The sequence below is a fragment of the Brassica napus genome, chromosome A9, assembly GCF_020379485.1.
Source record: "Brassica napus cultivar Da-Ae chromosome A9, Da-Ae, whole genome shotgun sequence".
NCBI lineage: Eukaryota > Viridiplantae > Streptophyta > Magnoliopsida > Brassicales > Brassicaceae > Brassica > Brassica napus.
In genome coordinates, this window is record NC_063442.1 from 29,404,759 (window position 1) to 29,418,236 (window position 13,478).

The following is a 13,478-nucleotide window of genomic DNA, read 5'->3' on the forward strand; positions in this document are numbered from 1 at the left end:
TGATTTCAAAATTTTCTTGCTCGATTTAGGAATATCAAAGATAAATAAGCTCATTTTCATTACGAAATGCATTAGTTGATCATTTGTGGTAAAAATATTCTAATGCTCATTGTTGAACCTACATATATGTTGTCTTTTTAATGATTTCTTGTACTTTTTAATAATAAATATTTAATTCAAATAATTTATATTTTAATTATTTATCGTAAACATAAAATAGTTGGGGTTAATTGGTAAATTCTTTATAAGTATAAGATTTTATTTGTAATTATTAATAAAATAAAAATGAAATCTTTAAGAAATATTATTTTTGGAGTAGAAAATGAAGTAATACATTGGAGTAAAACATTATTCTATTTTGGTGTTGCACCATTTTGAAATAAAAAATGGAGTAATACATTGGAGATGCTCTAAATCTGCCAAAGAACCAGTTCATTGAAGTTAACATGAGGCACTGTCCACAAATTGAATGCAAAGTCCTTTTTGGGTGAAACCCCAATCTACCAATTTCACAATAGCATCATATTCTTCCTGTTGTGTACTTAAATTTTGAGTACTTTCTTTCAGTGTTTCATTTCCTTTTCTATGTAACAAAAAGATTATCCTAAATTGTATATGATGGTGGAAGCACCGTAGCCTATTGGTTAAGGTTTAAAGGCTTCTACACTCAGGTTTGGGGTTCGAATCCCAGACTATGCAATTTATTGCAGATTACAGGAAATCCAGGTTTCAAGTCCTGGAGAAAGCGGTTTATTAAACAATTATGCAGACTACAGAGGAAAGGCTTGCAAGGGATTTTCAACATGGTGCAAATAAATCTGGTCAGACGTGGATCTTCATAGGACGGCTCAGGTGATGCAGTTAGGGTAGATCTTCATAAAGCAGGTAGTATTGTCGGTTGTCGAATCGTTTATGTAATCTTTCCTATATCATAATTGTAAGATCGTAATAAAATCAGCGTTAAAAAAAAATTGTATATGATGACACTGACTTGGTATATTACTATAAGCCACAACTTGGGTAATTACAACCCATTTTTGTGTAAAGTAATTAAGATCGAGGAAAGAAAAAATAAAAAAATAAATATCCCTATCTTTACAACTCTTTTTTTTACTGTACTTTTTAACTCTGTTTTTTGAACTTGGATATACATGTATATTTTGTAACAAAACTGGGTATATTTGTTATTTTATTATTTTCACAACTCTAATTTTCCTACATAAAAAGTGAGTTAGCTCCATGCCCAAATCTCATGACCACACAAAATTAGCAAACAAATAAAAAACCAGAACAGAAAAAAATAGAAAAGAAACAGAAAGAAGAGCATGCAAAGAACATGGCATCATATCTCCATGTCGTAAGCTTCATAGGTTTTCTCTCTATCCTTAGATTACTCTATCCTCTCCTGAAATGGTTCATCACGAGATTCCTCCTCACTGACCCCAGGCGACTCAAGAGTTATGGCTCGTGGGCTATGGTCACTGGAGCCACAGATGGGATCGGACAAGCCTTTGCTCACGAGCTGGCAAAACACGGCCTTAACCTCGTCCTAGTCAGCAGAAACCCTTCGAAGCTAGCTTCTGTCTCCGATGATTTCAGACAAGAATTTCCCCAAATCAAGATCAAGATCATTCCCTTTGACTTCTCCTCTGGTAATACTAAATGCACTTTCTTATTTTTCAATGCAGTCTTCACTTCACTTTTGGTCAATCCTATAGAACTAGGCGTCTATATGTCTCTGTGTGAGCATAACTACAGGGCTGTAAACTTGGAAAATATATTCTTGTTTCAACAGCTAGCCAGGATGAAAACACACAATTATTCAATCCAAATGCAAAATGAACCGAGTTAATATAGTATACAATTACTCTAGAATGCAAGATCCACTTTAATTTGTTATAGTATAACGTTACTAACTAATACATGCATTTACAAGATTAAACTAAAGATCAAATGCTTTCTTAAATATTTTTTTGTTAGTTTTTGTATATTTATTATTTTAGGGGGCCGGGTAAACTTCTAAGCTATTTCAGTCTACAAAGATGATACGCATGCAAAACTAAAGATGGTGGCAGATGTAATATAGAAATGAAGGGTGTTGTATTTATGAGCAGTGATAAATTGGAGAAATGTGCAGAAAGAGGATATGAAGCAATCGAGGAGGGAATCAGAGGCCTTGAAGTTGGAATTCTGATAAACAACGTTGGTATAACTTATCCACGAGCCATGTTCTTCCACGAGGTTGACGAACTCACATGGACCAAAATCCTTAGGGTTAATCTTGAAGCCACCACTTGGGTCACAAGATCTCTCATCGGACCAATGCTTCACCGCCGTCGAGGAGCTATCATAAATATTAGCTCCGGCGCCGCAGTTGTTGTCCCTTCGCATCCACTCTATGCCATCTACGCCGCCACCAAAGCGTTAGGACTTTAACTTTTCTTTTATTTACTGCTTCTAAAGTTCAATGCACATTTTATAAATATAAGCATACTAACCAACAAAATTAGAAGAAAACTAGAGAGATCTTAAGAATAATATTAGATGGGAGTAAGAAAAAGATTCACAAGATATCTTATGTCATTTAACACAGAAGTTAATCTCTAACCAAGATAAAGTAGTAATTTAGAAAACTAAACTTTGGTTGTAATTAGCTCTAACTAAAAGTCTAAAAGATCTGAACTTAAAGTTAGTTACTTAGCTCAATTATAAGTTTGTAGTTATTTAAAATCTCATATATATTAAAAGAGAAACATTACAACATTTTAACTATGACATGTCATCATTAGAATGCTTTTTAAAATTTCTAAAAAAATATGTTGGTCCACTAATCATATATTATATATACTTCTCCTTAAACTAACCATGAAATTAATTAACAATTAACAATTACTATTATTTTTCTTAAATAACTACGAAATTACCAAAAGTGAATAAAATATATATTTGACAGTTAATGATTTCAATAAAAAAAATTTGACAACAATTTACATATCTTCATTATTATATAATGTTATATTATTAAAATAAATTAAATAATTACATTAACCATATAATAAAAAATTAGATTTTTTCGTATGTGTTATATTTTGAATTTTAAAAAGGACTATAAATAACAAAAATCGTTAAAAGTCTCATATTGGAAATTTTATGATCTATAGTTTAATTTTTTTGTTTTAATAAAATACAAATGATCGTAAAACCATACAAGTAAAAATCACATTTATTAGATATTGAGATTAATATATATATAGGACTTATGAATGATATAATTATGGTTGAACGGTCAAAGTTCGTATTCAATAATTATTAGAATATACTCCCTCCGTTCCTAAAAGATGCATGTTCTGGAAAAAAAATTTGTTTCAAAAAGATATATTTTTTACTTTTTCAATGTATGATTTTATGAAAAATTGTAAGTTTCAAAAAAATTAATGGTGTTTATTGAATTTTTATTGGCTAAAAGTTATCGAAAATTGTTATTTACAAAAAACAATGCATATTTAATGAGTTTTCTTAATATATGTGAAAAGTCTAGAATATGCATCTTTTAAAAACAGAGGGAGTATATTTCATTCTTAGTATGTGCGCGAATTCATGCATTATATTGGAATCTTAAATTCTATTTATTTTAAACTGAAAACTACTAGTAGTACAAAGTTCTGTTTCTTTTCAAATTACTAACTACAGCTATATCGGTGACTTGCATGTAGTCATTAAGGTTTCGGTCCGTTCTTTCTATTTAATTTTTTGGTAGTTATTAGTTGTTGTATAATAAATTGTGTAATCGACTCTATACACGTAGATGTATATAGGTAACCCACCCACATGTAAGACCCGTGCATTTACGACCTTTTAGCTAGGTGGATTGTTAAAGTAATTATGATGAATCATCACGCGACAAAACCTTGTTCTAGTTACTTAGATAGAGTGTTGTTATTTGTAAAAATAACAACTATAAGTAACGCTTTTACTTTGATAGCATCATAGCAATAGAGCGATCATTTCATTTGACCATATATAAGTTGTTAAAAATGTCTTCGGTGATTAGGAAAAGCTAATTGTCATTTTGTAAAATGTATAAACTAATTGTCATTTTATTCATATCGTTTTATTGATAGAACAAAATGTCAGCTGTTTTATGAATTTTATGCATATTGTCCATAACCATCACATGCATGAATTAACGAATACGTGCATGCAGTTATGTTGATAAACTATCAAGATCTTTGCATGTGGAATATAAGCAGTTTGGTATCCACGTCCAATGCCAGGTAACTTTTTGTTTTCTTTTTCTTTTCTCTATAATACTTTATGATTTCCCATGTAATGTGGCAGGTGCCGTTATACGTGGCAACGAGGATGGTGTTAGAAGTAGCAGATATAGATAAACCAAGCTTCTTTGTACCATCGCCGGAAGTATATGCAAAAGCGGCGGTGGAGCAGATCGGAATTGGATCACGATGCTCTCCATTTTGGGCTCATTCACTTCAGTGGTTTCTCGCTGGTCTTTTGCCGGAGAACCTTCTTGATACTTGGCGTCTCTCTATCGGTCTTCGTAGAAGAAGCTTGTCTTAGTTCGCTGGCCCTATCATGTTTTAGGTTTTATAAGCTATCTTTTCGGGTCCTTTTAATTACTATAACTTTTCTCTCTTAGGTTCTGCAATAACTAAACATGAATAAATCAACAAAAGTTTAAATGACTTCCAAAATAAACATTACAATTTTTTTTTAAGAACTTGTTTTAAATGGAATTGTTAATAACTTATATATATAATTTTATATAGGGTACAAGTTTTGGGACAATTTGAAAATACCCTATTTATAATTAAAAATAAAAAATGTGTTGTTTGTTTTAATAAGTAAAGTACAAATTCAATGGGGGAAATTGCTCTCTATGATTTAAAAAAAAAACAATAATTTACTGACTGACTAATAACCCTAAATAATTGATATAATGTGTATTTTATATAATAATACATTTCTACTCCTTTCTATACCTAAGAGCAACATTAGTGGTTAAGTCTCTCAGCCAAAGTTTCTACAAGTTATTATAACAATATTTTAGCATATTTAGTTTTGTAATTAAATTTTAATGTTTTAAGAAAAATTGGACCAATAATCAAGTGGCAAGTGGAGAGACGGTACCTTCCCAAAACTCCAACGTTTCTTCTGTGACAATCGATTCTCATGTTTCTCCTATTTTCTTTCATAATTTTTTTTGTTTTTTATTAATACTAGAGATTTTTTCCGCGCTTCGCGCAGATTGTCTTATAAATTTATTTTATTTATAATATTATTTATCGGTTTTTTTTACATTAACTACTTGTTTTTCCAATGTTAGTTTTTCTTAATTTAAATTTATATGTTTATAATTTTTCATTTTTCTGGTTGTAGATGGAGAATTATATTTTTTATTGATGGTTTTTTGTATGTGACATAAACTTTTTGAAATTTTAAAATAATGTTATATATAGTACGATTAACACATTAAAGAAGAGAAACATATTCAGACACATTTTACACAAGTTTTATATGCATAAGTTTTATCTCTTTTTAAATTCAAATCACAGAAAAAATATCAAAAAGTCTGTATAGATGAGTTTTTTGGACTTTTAAATCAACACTAAAAAATTACATGAATCATATAACAACAGTTTTATAAACAACTGGATAAAATTTGACCGAGCCAAATATTTTCACACAATATGTTCTTTCTTCTTCAAATTGCAAAGAGCCTATAGGCACAAGAAAAAAAATCATAATTTTTGTTTTCACTTATATAACATTTTTTCTCCTTTACACACATAGTTTATTACACTGCTATAAGCAACAGAGAACTCTATTCATATAAGATTCACATCTATGCGTTTTGACAAAGAAGAATTTTAGCCATCTTTAGTTTCGGAATAGACCAACTTCAGTCATATACACTATATTTTCTCTATGATTCAAATCTTACAATTTTAATATATGTGCAGATTTCCATGTGAAAAAGTACGCACGCCATCTATCATTCAACCTATTACTTTTTCCAAAGTAAATACTATAATCCTCGTTTGGTTGGCTCCACAAACTAATCTCTTTGGATCAGTTTACTAAAAAATATGGATACTAATGTCAGAAAAGAATATAAACACTATCAACAACAAATATTGGCACAAGACTATTTGGTTCAAGGAATATATTTCACGTAATGCGTTTATATCATGGCTGGCTTTGCGGAGAAGACTGCCAACCAAGGATCGCTTGAGGCGTTGGGGGTTAAATGTCTCAGGAACGTGCGTCCTTTGTAATCTGGAAATAGAGACTCACCATCATATCTTCTTTGAGTGCTCTTTCTCTCGCTTGATATGGGAGCCTTTTGCTGCTGAAGTTTGGATTTCTCCTCCGGCTGATCTACACTCTGTTGCAGCCTGGATCAATCAACCTCGCGTCAACGCAGATGCGCATGCTACTCCAGTCATCAAGCTCTACTTTCAGTCAGCCATCTACCTGCTGTGGAAAGAGCGTAATGCTCGTGTGTTCACAGCTGTCTCCTCACCTTCATCAGTCATCCTTGCCTCTCTCGACCGTATGATGCGTGACCGTCTCCTCTCTTATCCGGCAACTTCTTCTTTCTTCTCTTCTCTACTTCTTTTTATCTTTCTTGTATAAGACCTCCTTAAGGCTTTTTTTTTACCTTGAGTCGTTGTTGGTTGTTTTTGTTTCCTTGTTGTAATAAGTTGTTTAAAAACAACAGTGTAACCTTTCAGAAAATGATAATCTTAACATCTTACCAAAAAAAAACAACAAATATTGACTTATTTATGTGAATATATATTTTATTTTAAATCATTATAATAGATGAAGAAAGCACCATAATTTGTACAACAAATTTTCTTAGATTCACCTCATCATACTCACCATTTTACCATTTTAATTACATAATTTTACATGAGTTTTTTCACCCTTTCCAGTTGTTTTCTCTTTATTTATAACTACAATATATAGTTATAAACTATATATATTATAAATTAATAATTTATTTACCCTTGAAGTCTAACGATTAAAAATAGAACATAATTCAATATAGATATATGATTCTATTAATAAATTAGCAGTTACAAATTTGAGATTTCTAAAAATATCAAAAGTCGTGTGTTAGTTAATTATTTTCTAAATGACGTCTATTTCTAAATTTTTTTGGATGAGAATATTTTGGCTGAGGTGGATAGTCCCAAAAGTCTTGAATTTAGTCCCTTTTATGGATTTATCTTGAGGTACTTTGTGAAGAAACCATCAATGATGGTGCTCTAAAGCATCCGGTTGAGACAATAATTTATATTAAATAATTAATCATTTCAAAACTAAATCGTGGACAACTAATATATATTCACATATAACTCTAAAGCTAACTTTTAATAATAAATTATATGAAACGTGAATGGAGTTTTTCTCAGATCTTCTCGATGACACCCAGAACCAGACCTAGAATTTTTAAGGTTAGAAGCTCAAAAAGAAAAAGTGGCCGAAAATAAAATGTTGCAAGTAGGAGGATTCAACTCGGGTTTGGATTCAATGAACAATAGCTATTAAACCACTACACTAAAGACCCAATTATGGAAAATTATGGTCGGTTATATTGATCCTATTTGGCGGTCGGAAGCCCATGCTTCTTTCGCTTGGGCCCCGGGCCGGCTCTGATGACACCATTTCTATTCACGGCCTATTTGATTGGTTGGTTGTAATATAAACTTATTTCATGCAAATGTTGGGAAAAGATTACAAATAATTTTAATAACATCTATTACCATGCAGTCCAATTTCCTTTTCTTTCATACATTGAAAAAAATGTCATCGACAACATCTTCATCGTTATATACTATTTATAGTGGATCCATACTATCTCTATAATATTATTTGAGAAGTCAGTTTCCTAAGTGTTGCTCTCATGTTAACTCTCACGATGGTTGATTACACTGATAACCCTTAATGAATTAAAAATATTAAATACTATTATTTATTTATTTTATTTAGTTTCCTTCTAAAAAATTTCCAAAACATATGCATACAATAAAAATATGTTTTCAAAAAAAAAGGAAAGTTCACAAAATAGTAATATTACATTTAAAAAATATTTTTAAATAACATAAAATATAGTTTTGAAGTAATAAAATACTTTATTTATATCTATATTTTCTTAGATGAAAAACATAAATTTGTATATAATGTGATTTTATTAAAAATAAATTTACACAGATAATCTTGATATTAGAAAAAAGAAATAACATTTCTTTCAAAACATAATTTTAAACAATACAAAAAAAATTCAAACTAATAGAAGTATTTTTATATATCTATCTATTTACTTAGAAGATTACACAAAATAATTGAGAAACATAAATTGATATATGTTTAATTGACTAGAAATAGTTTATAATTAGTATTATTGAAGTGTTTTATTTATTTTTCATACATTTTGTTGACTATAATAGTTTCCAATTACATCAAAACAATATCGATAAATTATATTTTATTTATATAATATTATTTTCAAATAAAGTCATAATTTTGTTTACTGCTTATTTTTAAGAGATATTGAAAAAAAAAAAATCAAATAGTTGCAAAATAGATATATTATATTTTATCATTATTAAAGTTATTTGTTTTCTTAATATTAAATTTTCTTTTAAATTTTATGTTTGTGGAATTTAATATAACCATAATCAAAATACCAAAGCAAATTTAAAATTTCATTTTTAATATTATTTGAAATAAATTTTAGTTTCCATTTAATAAATCAAAGGCATAAAGTTATTTAGAATTTATAGAATATTTTAATTATTGTAAATATTAATATGTGTTCATGAGCTTCCAGAAATGTATCACCTACTTATGTATGTAACTTTCTATTGAGCATCACTTCATTTTATAATATAGTTTTAAGAACATCAGTATATAATTTGATAAATATTATGAAAATACATGCACGTTTAAATGATAAATAAAATTGATTTGATTTGACTTGATTATAATAAAAAATAAAAAATATATCATTTGAATTTGAAAGAATAAAAGTAACTCAATATACTCACAACATGAGTGATTCGACTAATCTAACTTATATCTAAAATCATAGATTTAACTACAATAAAAATATATAATTTTATAAAAATAGTAATTTATCTTATAAATATAAATCATAGAACAACTCAAAACATATTAAAATGAAAATAAAATATTAAACAACTGTTACAATTTAGTTCTTTTCTAAAATTTATATATATGCATGAGACTTCAGAATATTATCGTTATATTAATTTATGTAAATTAGAATCAGACACTTTAGTTTATTTTATTTTTCTATTCTAAGCACAAAATATTTGAAGTTATACATAATCTTCATAAAATATATTTACATATTTAAGACAACAACCACCTAAATTCAAATAAGAAATTATTCAAAATTTTAATATATTTAGAATAAAAATTATTATAGTTGAATTCACAGATGCAATCCAAATTATGCAAATGATAACTAAATTGACTGTAAAAACAACAAAACCGATTAAATATAACATATATAAAATCATATGTATTATTAAAGTAATATAATATTATAAATATAAATGATGCATACAAATTATAAATTAATTTAAAATTAAAAGTAAATATCAATCAATTTTTATAGTATATTTACTTCAAAAATATTTATATCTGTGCATAAGCACGGGAAAATCACCTAGTATCTTGTATATAAAAACAAAATATTTTTAAATTTTACTTTTTATTAAAATATTATAAATATATATTATAGTTTATATTTGAGTTTAGGATTTAGTAAGTATAGGATTCAGTATTTATGTGTTGGGGTTGGGGCATTGTTTAGTATTTAGTGATTGTGGGTTTATATTTGGGTTTAAGATTTATTGATTAATGTTTAGAGTTTAATATTTGGAAGGTGGGAGTTGAGATTGAGGTCATCATTATCTTCTTGCATGTAATCATAATATAATTTCACTAATATGTATTATGCTATTTATTTTGTTCCATTATGTTTGGGTTTATGATTTATATTTGGGTTTAAGGTTTAGTGAATAAGGTTTAGGATTTAATATTTAGAAGGTGCGGAGATATTGTTGAGGTCAGCATTATTCTAAAATTATAGACATTTCATAATTTTACCAATATAAATTTTGTTATTTATTTTGTTTCATTCTTTTTGGTTTAGAATTATATATGAGTTTATGGTTTATATTTAGTTTTAGGATTTACTAATTAAAGTTTAGTATTTAAAGTTTGGGATGAGGTTCAGATAAATTTTAGTATCTAGATCGTAGGAGTTGAGATAGAGTCGGTGTCATATATTATTTTAATGATATGGAATTAGAACATTTTAGCTTTCTATGTTGGAAGAACATGTTTACATGTGGGCCAGATATGTAGTGGTCGACGTCATCTCTTTTTTATTTGTTAACTTATACCAATAAAAGGTATAACTGGATCAATTGGAGCTTAAATGTTATTTTTCCAATAACGTCAAAATCATAACCATCCATTTAATTTCTTTTCAGATTTTAGTCATTCGGCAAATTGTCCCTCTATCGGTCTTTGTAGAAGAAGCTTGTCTTAGTTCGCTCGACCTATGATATTTTAGGTTTTATAAGCTATCTTTCCGGTTACGTACGTCCTTTTAATTACTATAACTTTTCTCTCTTAATTAGGTTCTGCAGTAACTAAACATGAATATACCATCCACAAAAATTTAAATGACTTCCAAAATAAACATTACAAAAATTTGTTAAGAACTTGTTTTAAATGGAATTGTTAATAACTTATATAATTTTATATAGGGTTAAGTTTTGGGACAATTTGAAAATACCCTATTTATAATTAAAAATAGAAAAGTGTTGTTTGTTTTAATAACTAAAGTACAAATTCAATAACACTTGAAATTCTTAAGAAATATTTTAAAGTTTCTCTTAATAAATAATTTTATAAATGTTTTTATAAAGTTGCATAATAACTCTCATCCTAGCGTAATATAATTCTTGTTCATCCAACATATACATTTTGGTGAAAGTTGGATTGTAAATTTGTAACTAAATTGTGTTAATGTTACGTTAAACGATTAGCCGCATTTATTTTTGATGAATTTTACTTATTTTATTTTTCTTTTGCATGTATAGAACATCTAAAACAACAATAAGTTATGAAACTTAGCTTGATCAGTTGATTGTATAAAGTTTTAAGTAACAACCGATACAGATATGATAATCACTAGAATTAACTTTATAGTAAAGTGTACACATTCCCCTCCTTTTAAAACATCTGCTTGAAATTCAATATCTAAAACGTTGATTTGAATTTCGTTTGAGCAGCATAGAAGAGGGGAACGTGTGTGTAGCATGCGTGGAAGATTAGCCAGCAAATATGCAGGTGTGATCACTATTCTCATGGTTTGAAGAATCCTAATTTAAAAATTCTTCATTGCTACTTTTCATTGTAAATCATACCTACAGGAGATGTTAAGGATATGTCGTATCCTGTCAATAATATAAATATCACCTCATATCATTCTTATCATATCCCATCCTCCTGTATATAAAAACACCATTAGGTCTCGTTAACCTAGTTCTCGGTTGTATAAATACCTTAGGTACGTACAACGTACTATTACTGAATGAATACGAGAGTTATCATATTTACATGGTATCAAAGCAAGCCGTCAAACCCTAATTTTTTTTATCATCTCTCTCTAGCTGATCTTCTCTTATGTCTTTCACATAAGCACATCTCTTTTCTCTTAACCATGTTCACCACCTCTGCAGAAACAGTTGACACCTCTTCTCAAACACTCCTTAACGTCAACATGTCCAATGTAACCAAGCCATCCGCAGCCAATTATATGATGTGGAGCTTGCAAGTTCATGCCTTTCTTGATACACAGTTCTGGAAGATGTTAATGTGGTTCTTTATAATTATAATTTTTTTAACCGAAAAAAGTAATTAAGAAAATTGTGTGAACTAACATCTTTAATTACAAATTTACAACACATTTATTTTAGGGAGAATTTGTGAAATAACCAAAAAAAAACCAAAATTAGATTTTTAGAGAGGGGGATAGGAAGGGAAAGGAAGAGAGATAAGAGGATTTTTGGTTACTTAGCTAATTTGAGTTTTTTGTTTGGTTATGGGATGCAATTTCCCTTTATTTATTTAAATAAAAAAGTTTGGATATATAATCTGAAAATTTCAAACTATTAAAAATATTATATTGCATGCTTATTTTTTTCTAACAATAATCAACTTTGTTAACATTTAAACTTTATTTTGCATCTTTTCAGTTTATCCAAACATGTTCTACAAATCGTTAACTTTGTTCTTCACAATATTATATACATTTCTGGAAATTTTTTTAGATATTCTTACAAATTATATAGAATACTTATCAAAATAATATAAGTGTCATTGATTTTTTATAATTTGTAAATATAAATATATTATATGTATCATGTAGTGCTTATTACACATATTACCTTTCATGTATTGTTTTAAACTGCTTATTTTAGATGAACCATAATTGTTATGCAATATGCATTTTTCCTCATAAAAACTGCACTCAAACCGTATCACATTATATAATCTGCTCGTTCCAAATAGCTCAATCCATTGTTGGTACTTGGAGCCTAAGTTTCTGCAACCAGTTCTTGTAAATCACAAACTATGAAAATGTTAGAGAATTTGGTCTCTCAGTTAAGTCACTGCCTTATTGATTCTGGAAGATCATGTTCATCCCTTTCTTGTTGACCCTGGTCCTGCTTATCACGTGTTCTCTTACGAGCCCATCAGCTATTACTTTGAGCATTTAGTCTTGTTTACTTGCAATCTCACTCTTCATCTCAACCAACTCTTCTTTTCTGAAAGAAGCCAAAATCCAAAGACAATAACAAATAAGAACATATTTAAGACTCAAGAAATCACACAATGAAAAACAAAATAGAGTGAAAAACATGATTGTATCTCTGAAATAAGCTTACAAAGATGGCTTCGGATTAAAAACTAGGTAGATATTTGTACATGTTCATTTTTCTCTCTTTCATATCTTTCCATTCTTTCTATAGCCTAGATTTTTTTGGTAATGTAATTCTTTTATCAATAAATTTGAAATCTCATCAGAAAAAAATAGAAGAGAAAAGCGACCAGCATTTAATTACCGGAAGAAAGTGGATGCTGAACAGGGATTAGGGCATCACCGCATTAGCAGTTTCTGAGGAACTTGCGATGATGATAATGCACAAGTATCTCTCGGACATTTTGAGCAGTTCCCTTAGTACTAGGCTACTAGGAGAAGCAGGGGCAAACAAACATATTCTTCTATTTTAGGAGTACACAATGAAAAAAACAGGAAAGACAAAAAATTGTCAACAAACTAGTTGTAGGAGGAGCTAAGAAAAACTCGAGAATATAAGTTTTAGTTACAGAAAGGTTGTTTA

The 13,478-nt window shown here is 28.7% G+C and overlaps 1 protein-coding gene across 3 annotated transcripts; it reads left to right on the top strand.

Annotated features, from left to right (window-relative positions):
* The first annotated feature begins 1,160 nt into the window (after positions 1–1,160).
* LOC106367340 (very-long-chain 3-oxoacyl-CoA reductase-like protein At1g24470) lies at positions 1,161–4,735 on the top strand. Of its 3 annotated transcripts, none has more exons than XM_013807095.3 (5): positions 1,183–1,370; positions 1,447–1,652; positions 2,138–2,423; positions 4,205–4,274; positions 4,339–4,735. In XM_013807095.3, exons 2-5 carry the CDS (start codon positions 1,475–1,477, stop codon positions 4,576–4,578), a joined length of 774 nt encoding a protein of 257 aa, XP_013662549.1. In that variant the 5' UTR covers positions 1,183–1,370; positions 1,447–1,474; the 3' UTR covers positions 4,579–4,735. The 3 variants fall into 3 exon arrangements, with proteins under 3 accessions (XP_013662548.1, XP_013662549.1, XP_022548363.1); XM_022692642.2 differs by having other exon boundaries at positions 1,237–1,357; XM_013807094.3 differs by having other exon boundaries at positions 1,161–1,652.
* Positions 4,736–13,478: the final 8,743 nt, after the last annotated feature.

Excerpts from the sequence above, each read along its gene's own strand:
- LOC106367340 (XM_013807094.3), top strand. The coding sequence starts at position 1,337 with ATGGCATCATATCTCCATGTCGTAAGCTTCATAGGTTTTCTCTCTATC. Across the intron at positions 2,424-4,204 it reads ATCTACGCCGCCACCAAAGC|TTATGTTGATAAACTATCAA; the intron begins GTTAGGACTTTA and ends ACGTGCATGCAG. Across the intron at positions 4,275-4,338 it reads GTATCCACGTCCAATGCCAG|GTGCCGTTATACGTGGCAAC; the intron begins GTAACTTTTTGT and ends GTAATGTGGCAG.